This window comes from Gordionus sp. m RMFG-2023, chromosome 1 (genome assembly GCF_954871325.1).
Source record: "Gordionus sp. m RMFG-2023 chromosome 1, tfGorSpeb1-WG-v2, whole genome shotgun sequence".
Lineage (NCBI taxonomy): Eukaryota > Metazoa > Nematomorpha > Gordioida > Chordodea > Parachordodidae > Gordionus > Gordionus sp. m RMFG-2023.
Window position 1 is genome coordinate 3,513,889 of NC_088775.1, and position 11,343 is coordinate 3,525,231.

At 26.4% G+C, this 11,343-nt stretch overlaps 1 protein-coding gene across 1 annotated transcript; it reads right to left on the reverse strand.

The window, feature by feature from the left end:
- Positions 1-9,407: 9,407 nt before the first annotated feature.
- On the reverse strand, positions 9,408-10,996 carry LOC135922282 (uncharacterized). Its single transcript, XM_065456688.1, has 3 exons — positions 10,763-10,996; positions 10,594-10,695; positions 9,408-9,593 (listed from the first exon to the last, which is right to left on the reverse strand). The coding sequence occupies exons 1-3, from the start codon at positions 10,961-10,963 to the stop codon at positions 9,435-9,437; spliced, it is 462 nt and encodes a 153-aa protein (XP_065312760.1). The 5' UTR covers positions 10,964-10,996; the 3' UTR covers positions 9,408-9,434.
- Between the last annotated feature and the right edge of the window lie 347 nt (positions 10,997-11,343).

Consider the following 11,343-nt stretch of genomic DNA (forward strand, 5'->3'; position numbering starts at 1 on the left):
TTTTAGAATTTTAATATTTAGAAGGCATTTGAATTTGACGCTTTGATGTATTGACCAATAAAAATTATTTATTTTTCTTTATGTTTTTAATGATACCCGATGGAAAATAGTTAATAAATATTTGAATTTATTCAATATTTTATCGTATATATTATATATATAATATACAAAAAATGTAGGTGAACCCTATTTATTATTTATATTTATAGTTTTTGATGTATTTTAAAGTTGGGAGTTATACTTATTTAATAATACTCCAAAAAATTTATAATTTTAATATCATATATTATAATATAAAATGAATTAAAGATGACAAAAGAAATTATATATTAGATATAAATCTATAAGTCTTAATATTTTTTTTATATTAAAATTTCAATTAGTTTAAAATTTAAAACATTAATATAAAATAATTTGTTTTATTTATATTTAAATATTTTGATATGACATAATATATTTTGTTTATATTTTATTTTAATAATTATATCTCATATGTATATAATTAGTAAAGGATTTCGAAAAAAAAATAATAATAACAAAAGGACAATATTGAGCATAATTCATAAAATAATGTAAAATACAAAATAAATAAGAGCGAGAGCAGCACAATTATTCAAAACCTCCTTCACCTATTCATCAGGAGAGATCGAATTAATAAAATAAACATAATTAGACTTAAGAATGGCTATAGCGATCCTCTGCCTTAAGTAAAAGCTTTCGCGAGGCCCCCATAATTTTTTCTGATTAGGCGACCAATGTCTTTAAAAATGTTTTTAGCCAAATCATCATATGTAGTTAAGGTGGAGCAAATGATGGGTATGAATATGTAATTAGAGGAATACGAGCTGTATTTGCCAATCTTAAAATTTAGAGCTATGTTCAGAGCGTTCTTGTTAAAATTCGATGGGGAATTAATGTACAGACAAGAGAAATCCAATATTAGAAACTTTCCTTGAGACCATGGGATTCGTGAGACTGCATCAGTACGCCTACCATTGGAAAAGAGAATACACGGCTTCAATGAAGTAGGAAAACAAGCTGACCTGAGAGATATATTATTTGATTGCACTTCAAGTGTAAAGTTTGCCGATCGGGATTATGATTGCAATGTAAAAGATCTAGCGCCATATTGTTATCATCAGCATGACATTTTCTGCATTTATATGGTAATGAAAAGGGAATGTTGAGCCTTATACATAGATCATAGCTGAGCTATATATATATATATAAAGTATAAAAATTAAAACTTAATAAAAATATATGTATGAAAAAACATTTAAAAATTTTTTAAGGGGCATTTACTCTTGTGTAAAAATTACATATGACCGGAATACTTCTAATTCTATTTATTGTAGAATATGGAAGCACTTAGCAACAATACCAATATTGTGAGAATTTTTTCTAAATAGTATTTTCAAATTTTTAAAGGGCATTCCCAAAATTATTCTGTATTTCAAGTTATGCCTTTCTTAAAGCCTGCGTGTTATTTATGAGTACTACATTGGCTACTTTAAAATACTTTTAATGGAAACGGTAATGCCAGATTTATAGAGCATATATGTTACAAAGCGTTAATTGAAAAGTAGTAACTATGTCACAATTAGTTGGGTGTTCTATAGTCAACCGTATTTCCCTTAGGGATAATCACCTGGCCAAGCTAGAAATTAATACAAATACCTCGATATTTCATAAAATTATAATGGCCATTCCGAACATTAAGATTTAGATATAATTTTTTGAATTTCTAGCTAATATTTTCATTTTGATGAATACTATTTGAAAATTAATATCAATCTTTATTTCTTTGCATTTTAAGGTTTCTAAATAAAATATTTAATATATAATATATATGGTAAATTCACAATAAAATAAACAGGTTATTTATGAAGGGATCCTATCATAAATAGACAATTAGAGATATCAAACACAATTAATTTGGCGATAAAGTAGAGATAAAAGAGCCTTAAATGACATTTGTAAAATAAATTTAATAGATATCGATATTAAGAACGTTGGCAAGTTCATAAAAAAAATCATTTAATTGCTCAATGCTGACTTCTCTTAAAATTTTATTAGGCCGCTTTTTACTTTTTAAAAGTTTAAAGGCTAACCCTGGAAATTTTTTGAAATAATTATAATGGCAGGAGAAATAAATATAGTAGAATGGACAAGGCACCTTATGCAAATATTCTTAACGGGCCGGTATTTAAAATTTCTATTCTTTGACATGTAACATCAAGAGGAACTTTCATATAAAAGATTTTTATTTTTAAATTTAACTAATGATAGTTATTATAAATTCATATTTTTAAATTAAGATTGGTGTAATGAAAAAATTTATTAATCAAGGCTGCATTCAAAGTAGAAGGGTTTTACATCCGTTTCGTCAAAGGTCAATCTCATTAAAAATGATATATATGTTCAAAGTGCGTCCGTTCCATATCTCCCGTCTTAAAAACGGATCCGGCAAATTTTATAGAGCGTTATAACGTTACTTATAATTTTTTAAAAATGAAAATCAATATATATCATTTTTAATGAGATTGACTTTTGACGGAACGGATGTAAAAAACGGATCCGTCTACAACTTGAATGCAGCCTAAATCCGGTGAAAATTAGAATTAAAGAAAAGCATCGTAATTATAGAAATAATTATAATTTTATTTTATATTTTAAAAATTTCTTTAGAGTTATAGTTGATAATTATTGCAATTTACGTTTGTAATTATTAATTAATGTAATATAAATGTAAAAATAAATTTATATGTATTTATGGTTTTCATTAAATAAATAAATATATATAAACTAGTCTTTAGCCATGATGGTGAGCCTATAATAAATAATTTATTTTATTTAATATATCTAACTTTTACCGAATAATAACCAGCTATATATATATTTTTATAAACTAAAATTAGAATACAATATTAAAAAGTTAACATATAAAATAAAATTGTAATAAAAATAAAAATATAATTTGAATAAACATAATGAATGTACGTTATATAAATTAAAACATATTACTATTCAATAACCAAAATATTTTAATTTATTAATTCCTATAATGTAACAGCCATGTATTTTGTTGACTTTATAAAAAGAAATAAATGCAGTGAAAATAAAAGTAATTTTGTCAAAATAATCGCCATTAAATTATTCTTCTGCAAGATTTATAAAATATTGAAATATATTCAAGATTACAAAATGTTTTAACCATTATGCAGAAATATTGAAATAAAATTTATATCAAAATAACCAAGCAATGAAAAAATATCTATAATAATAAGATTAAATATTTAGTTAATTTTTACTTTTAATCTATAATATCCAAGAGACCTTTTATTAATGAGGAATTTATTTAATTTTTTTAAAATAATTCTCTATTATATGGAATTGGTTAAAGAATATTAGCTTAAATGTCATTTTACGAATATTTGACAGTTAGAGGATATAATAATCTTAATATTTTTATAAAATGCATCAATCAATGCTTTATATAATTGAATAACAGTTAATGGTATAACACCCTCTATTTTAACTATGAAGAATATATAAAATATTAATAATCTCATTCATTCCACATTAGATGGATGTAATCTTTTTTATATACCCTGTTTTCTTCTGATTTTCTTTACTTTTTTCTGCTTTTATTTTATTTATAAAAATAATAAACTTTGATGCAATTAATTCGATCAGTACGAATATTAAAAATACACCTATTATAATATCGATTAAATGTGGGGTATTAAATTCAAGTGAAATGATTCCTGCATATGTTTTATAATGTAGAAACTAATTTTCAAAAAAATATCGTAAAAATAATAATTTACTCTAACATTTTAAAATATGAAGATCATTGAAGATAATTGATCAACAATATTTTTAAATAAAGAATCTTCAAAAGATCTGCCCAAAATTTAAACTAAAATATCTTCAAATTTTACGATGAGATTAGTGATTTTATTCTGAGCAAATGTATAACTCTACTAGAAAGGTTGTAGCCATAAATTGCATTCAGAAGAGAAATTACTATATGAGCGTGATAAAGGATGAAGTTACGAGATGAATAAATATTATTACAAACAATAAATAGCTAAATATTTCGGTGCTTGAATTAAAAATAATTTGACTAATTCGATTAAAAATTAAGAAATAGAACGTGGCATGGAAAGAAGAAAAGATTAATGTCCATGCCCTTGAGTTACTATTAAAATTTATATAACGATATTAAAATGCTTAAGGCAGGCACAGTTATTTCAATAAGGGCAAGCATTATATTAGGTCCTTGAAAAGGGGGAGATATTTAAGCAAACCATCTCGGTACTTCAATTAGTTTAAAATTAAATAATAGATGTTATTCGAGAAGCGAATAATCCTAATTTATATTGATGAATAATATTAGAATAAATATTCGATTTGTAAATTAATAACATAGCTTTACCAAAGAAGTCATGAATCATGACCAGGGTCAGTCTTCAGGTTACGGGAGAAATTTGGTATTATGCGGGAGAAATATGAAAATTGCGGTAGAAATATAAAAATTGCTAAACAAAAATTTTTTGCGGGCCTACCCACCTATTATTTTTTATAATTAGTTTATAAAAATATAAAGTCGGTAACTATTTCAAAATAAAATAACATCTTGATTTATTAAAATATATTAATTTATAAAAAAAACCAACGATCTTTTTTAAATATAAAAGAATGTAAACAAGATAAAATTTTATAAAAAAAACGATTTTAATTTTACAATTAAAAATATATTATTTGCGAATGTCCCGCAAAACTACCGCAATTTGAAATATACCGTGTGTATGCATAACATTATAGGGATAGGCGCTTAATTATCACTTATCACGTTTAAATACATAATAAGGTACTTCAAAAATAAATAATACAGATGCAACTGCAGTTGTGGTAATTGTAATCACTTACAGTGTTGTGATGATTTAATGAAACATATTGACGATTAAATTAAAACCCATCCATATAAAATTATAATCTTTGTCTAAAATAATTAAAATAACAAAAGAATAAATAAAGAAATTTCAATAATGCTTTGTCTATATTTTAATTATTTTTGCATAGATTATAATTTTATATGGATGGGTGTTAGTGTTATAATCGTCAATATGTTTCATTAAATTATCACAAAACTGTATCTTGTAGTACAACGTTCACAGAGAAATGTTGGTAGAATCTTTTCCCCATAATATATAACAACTCTAATATAAATGAAATCTATACTTGTAGAACAAAAATCAGCAAGGCTATCTATCATCAATTTAAGGACCTAAATCCAGGGGGTCAATTCTTGATGATTTGAAAGATGGGCATACATATGCAATTCTAACAGATGCATCTAATAAGGGAAATATTTTAATATTTCCCTTGATCCTCCGCTATTTCAACAAAATTAAGATCGTTTCAATAAAACTATTAAATCTTTTCCCGAGATTATCAATAAATTGCATGTCAGTTTTCTGATTTGATAATGCTAGTGAATTTTGTAAAAACAGAATGTATTTACAGAATTGAGTCAGCACAATGTTGGATGCGATATGTTCCTAATACCCGCCATCGTAGAATTTTAAAATTTTATAAACTGTTAAAAAAATATTTCTTAAATAAAGATTATAAAAGCTGTCCTAGCATATTGAAAATTTTTTTAAATAATAAATGGGAGAAGTATATTTAGGAATGATTTTCCATGTAGGAAATCTACTACATGCTGTTAATGTGTAGTTGCAATCAGAAGAATCTTAACAAAGATTCACAAAATTATGCTGCAGATGTGTTTATCTTTACAGTTAATATTTGACAATAAATTTTATGGCGCCATTGCTAAAACTTAATTATATTTTATTAGAGATTTAAATAATAGAATTAAATATTTACCGTCGTTATAGAGATATTTATAAAATTTCTGGCATGACATATTATATATTTGTTTAACCGTTAGCTCGGCCTCTAATGTTGTTAAAGCAATCCGATTTCTCTCCTTTTTCCAGGCAGTCCTTATCAGGCTAAAAATGCGCTCGGGTGAGGCATTAGAATAGGTAAGGAGAAGACATACTCGCATATTTTTTCCAAGCATAGGGATTTATCGTTATTACGAAAAAATTCTACCCATTTTTCCTTTGCTTTTAGACCATCTAACTAAGTATTTTGGTGAATCATAAAAAATAGAGAGAATTACAATCTCCTCAAACAAGACATCAATGTCTTTCGGTATTTTTAATATATTTATTAAATTATAAAAACCATCAATTGATGGTTTCTGTTCCAAGGTCATAATATTTATACATTTGTAAATAGAGTTATTAAAAACAAATTTTGATTGTAAATATTCTAAAATCGTCTTAATAAAAATGTACTAATTAGAGTATTATTTGAACATTTTAATATAATATTTTTAGCAATAACGCCATAAAATTTATTATCAATTTTTAACTGTAGAGATGAACAGAGCTGTAGCATGATTTTATGAATCTTTTTTAATAAAGAATATTCTGATTGCAACTGAATATTAACTGTGTGAAGTAGATTTCCTACATGTGAAACGAATCCCAAATTAAAATTTTAGGACAGCTTTTAAAATTTCTATTTAAGAAGTATTTTTTTAAGGGTTTGTAAAATTTTAAAATTCAATATATGGCAGGTTTATATGATAACCACCGGATAGGTATATATCTAAACAACTACACCATTCCAAGTCAGACCACTTTACCAACTCTTTTAATTCATTAACTCTTTTAGTTGATGAACTAAATTCGTTAAAACATTTCATCACAATTATTTCAACATCCACTGATAGTACATTCATTACCTTCTTGCAAGAATTATGTAGTATATGGCATATACAGCCAATTGGTATTAATTCATTATTGTGTTGCCCTAATTCGGTAACTTTGGTTTTTGCCAAAATTTACAGAGGCATTAGCAGCGCAGAAAGCTGACATGCAAATCATTGATAACCCTGAATCAGCTATATTTACCATTATGTGGCTAGCTACATTGTTGGATTTTTCACTATCCGAGGAAAAAATTTTAACAGTTTTATTGAAATATTGTTATTCTTGTTGAAATAGCAAAGGATCGAGGGAAATGTTTTAATATTATCCCTTGATGCATCTGTTAGAATTGCATATAGATGCCCATCTTTCAAATCGTCTAGATTTTACCTCAGGATTCAGATACTATGTGATAGCCTTGCGCATTTTTTTTCTGCCACAAGTAAGGTTTGCACTTATATTGGAGTTGTTATATATCATGAGAAAAAGATTCGATGTACATTGTGATGATAAAAAAAATGTCTGCGTGTAAACTTAAAAATTGCGGGAATCTCCAGTTGATGGGAGGGAGACATGGCAACCCTGCTCATGACTACAGAAAATGGGAATTGGGGCAGTATGAAATAATAATTATATTATGTCAGCAAAAGGGACAAATTGCTTTAGGTTTATAAAGAAATAGAGTAATACAATTTAAAAAAAAATGAGTAAATTTCACACTTCATAAAAATAAATTTGTATCCCCTCTAGAAAAAGAAATTACAAATTTATGCGTCATCTTTTTGAACAACCTTTGGTTTTACAGAAATATTAAAGTTAGGGAAGAAATATTAAAATCTAGGTGCATCATAAGTATTTTTCACTTTTGCCATTTTTTATTGCTTAATAAATAATACACTTACTTTTATTAAAGTTCCTTTTTACTCATATATGGAATGAATTGATCAGTATATGCAACAGAGTGAGCAAATTATCCAACAACCCTCACAAAAGGATTGGAATGCATTTTCCAGCAATGAAATGGAACTACTTCTTGCAAACCTCTGTTTATTGGTTATGTATAAGTGTGTTATGAATAGCATGAGATCCTTTCAAGCAAAACAATATGATCACTTCTGACTATTAAATTTAGATAGGCAGTTACAATCAGGCTAGAGGATATCAAAATAATAATAAAATTTTAAAAAAGTATAAAGGCAAACATATGTATTTGGACTTTATCATAGAAAGACATTTAAAACTTTCCAGCATATTTATTTGATCTCTATTATCTTCTAGATATGTAAGAAAATCAAGTTCAATATCAAAACTCACAAATTTGAAAATTATCGTGATTGTTCTTATCAATCTCAGGATTCATTTGGAATCAAACTTTAAAAAATCGGAAAATTTTAGGTTAGATAATTACAGCCTTGAAATAAGCCAACATACGCAGGGTCATTATTTCAGCTATTTGGATCTATGAGCCATTTTCCATAGTTTCTTAGTACAACCATTGTTGATTCATAAATTCTTTATAAAATTGTATTTTAATCGTTTAATATACTAATGATATCATTTGTGAAGATAAAAGTCAGTGGGTGACAATAAAACCACAGATGATATAGTAATTGTGTTGACTATCTTTTGATGGTTCAGTAGATTTTCTTTCTTTAAATGATTATATTGTTATAAAATTCAAGGATATATTTTGTAAAAGAACAAGTGTGTGAACAAAAAAGGTTGATATTAAAATAAAATATACCTTCATTGGTTATTTGTTTATGCCTCTAAAAAGGAATTGTAATTATTGAATTATTTCTTGACCCGGGGCTGGATGCCAGTATAGGGTAAACAAGACAGTTTGCCTATTATTTTATAATTTGCCTTGAAAGGCCTAAACTTGGAGGGAACATTTCTTATGTAAAGTTTCTACCACTCGTTCATTTTCATACTTCCTAATTTGACATAAATTTATATGTAGATTATAAAACTACTAAATTTTAAAGGAAAGGGGGTTCAAGCTTTTATATAAATATAGGAAAAATTATAGATTTTACTTTATATCAAGTTAATATAACATTCATTAAAAATAGAAGGGGGGGGGAGATGCGAGGGTTTTACAGCTGATCTTAAATATTATTTATTATAATTTCTGGTTAGTAATGTTTATCGTAGGAAGGGTAGGTTAAATTTTTCATAACTTATAGAACGTACATTTACCTATACCCTTAATGTTCTGTTTTCGAAAATAACCAATCCCAACGAGAAGAAAGTGTTTGCCATTAAATACTTAAAATTATAAACTAAAATGAGGGAGGGATCCTTAAAAATTAGAGACAATAAACTTTCTTTTTCCTTTAGGAGGGGCCTAAAATATCTTCAAAGCATTAAGGTTTTCACTAAATTATGTTATAGCATATGATTAAAAAATATTTATATGTAAAATCAATATGCTTATGACGTATTTATCTTGTGGGAAAAGGGGGTGGGGGTCATTTATCGTTTATTGTGAGAAAAATGTAAACTTCAAAATCACAAAAATATTATTGACTAGATAAATATATGAAATATAATATGTAATAATAATTATAATAATCGGTGGTTAAATAATGTATGGGTAGGAAGGGTAACAAATGTAAAGAGGGGGTAGTGGAAGGGTTATTCTGGATTATAGTTCTCTTCGCTGGTAAAATAGCTGGTATATAATTCTTTAAAAACTTCGTCTACTTTTTGGATGACGGCATCTGCATCGTCATCCGTAACGCGAACAGGTGTCGAAGACCCTAAGTCGGGTAGGAACTCCAGGTTTGAAAGAGACTGTATTGAAATTTATAGAATACATTTATATATATATATAAATTATATTCAGAAGCGAAAGAATACTTATTATGGATTGACGGTTACTATTTTTTGCAATTGGGAAACAATTTAAAAACTTACAAGTCTATTTATGTAACAATCACCTTATATTATGAATTAAGAAAGGGAATTCCGAATTCAAATGTTAAAGGGTGCAAAATATTTTTTTTTATTAATAATGCAATAGGGCTAAGAAGGTTAGGCTCATAATTAGCTTGTTAGTTTATATTAGGCTAAAAACATACCCAATTCATTATTTTTTTTTAACTCAAATGACAACATCTCAAACGATGTACACAAGAAATGTACCCAAGTTTAAGCGATTTAGAGATGGGACTTTATGAAATATGTTGATTCAATGTGTTTTTTTTCCTGCAATGTGTTCTTTTCAAATGTGTTTTTTTTTTTAAATTTAAAAATCTAATTTTAGGGGGAAATAGATTCTCCCTTGTTTGGAATGCCTATCTTATATGAATCATAGGCAATTCCTTTGAAGTTAACCTTTGAGTAATTTAGGCCGCATTCATAGTGGATCCGATCCGACACGATTTAACAGCTGATCGATTTTTAAAATCTGTTTATGAGATCAATTTTTTTGTAATAATATTAATTTTGTCTTTAATTCTATACATGATAATAACCTAAGAAATATTGGTTTTAATAAAGAAAAATTGATTCTCATAAACCGATTTTAAAAATCGATCAGCTGTTAAATCGTGTCGGATCGAATCCACTATGAATGCGGCCTTATAATTTATAAAAAAATTTTATAGAAAATCTAATATAAATTTTATTAAATTCGAAAAGATCATGGCAAAGTTGTCTGAAGTTTATATGGTAGGTATTTCAAACATGATGAAATACGTTTCCGGTAAAATCAGTTTTTAAAAAAAAAATGATATGAAGTTGAAAAAAACACATTGACGCTAAAATATATAAAGGTTATTTATAATCGAACCTTTGAGTCCTCGCGGGAAACTGATGCATTAGAAAATTGGTACAGGCTTTCATCGATGATACTAGAAGCCTCTTTCAAAACGAGGCTCAAGTTATTTAAATCCTTTATTTTATATATTTAAAAAAAATTGGATTTTAGAGTTTATTTTGTGGGCGAAGAAAAATTTTACCGGCTTTTCAATACTAAGGCCAGAGTCACTGGCGCAAGATTCTTCTTGGTGAGGGCATGATGATGCATGATGTGAATTTGACTCATTATTTTCCAACAATTTAATATTATACGCAGTAAGAGCCCTTAGATGGCTTTCCAAAGTTTTGGCTATTTTTAAAATTTTGAGATATTGATATTTTGGTACTGTTTCCATGTACATCGAATTTTCGAACAAAATTTAAAACAATTTTTTAATAAATAATCATATTAAAACATATATTGAACTAAATTTAAATTTAAAATATAATTAATCTTATTAACAAAAATATAATATGACCATAAGGCTTGTTAAGCGACATTCGGACAAAAATAAATAATTAAAACAACCTCATCCTATAACTACCAAATTATCTACAAATTTGTTTTGAAAGAATTTGTTTTAAATTTGACAAATTTAATTGTTAACTAAACGTTCACATATTTCAAGGTAAACATGACTTAAAAACTTATTTTCGGAAGAATAAGAAATTAATTAAAGATAAGAAAATTATAAAGAAAAAGTTATATCACATATTTATATACAATATTCGTAAAAATTTT

What these genes read in the sequence shown, in the direction of transcription:
- LOC135922282 (XM_065456688.1), bottom strand. Translation starts at nt 10,963, where the DNA reads ATGTACATGGAAACAGTACCAAAATATCAATATCTCAAAATTTTAAAA. An exon ending in GCCTTAGTATTGAAAAGCCG is followed by an intron (nt 10,696 to 10,762) that starts GTAAAATTTTTC and finishes TATAAAATAAAG; the next exon opens with GATTTAAATAACTTGAGCCT. An exon ending in TTTCCCGCGAGGACTCAAAG is followed by an intron (nt 9,594 to 10,593) that starts GTTCGATTATAA and finishes ATTTCAATACAG; the next exon opens with TCTCTTTCAAACCTGGAGTT.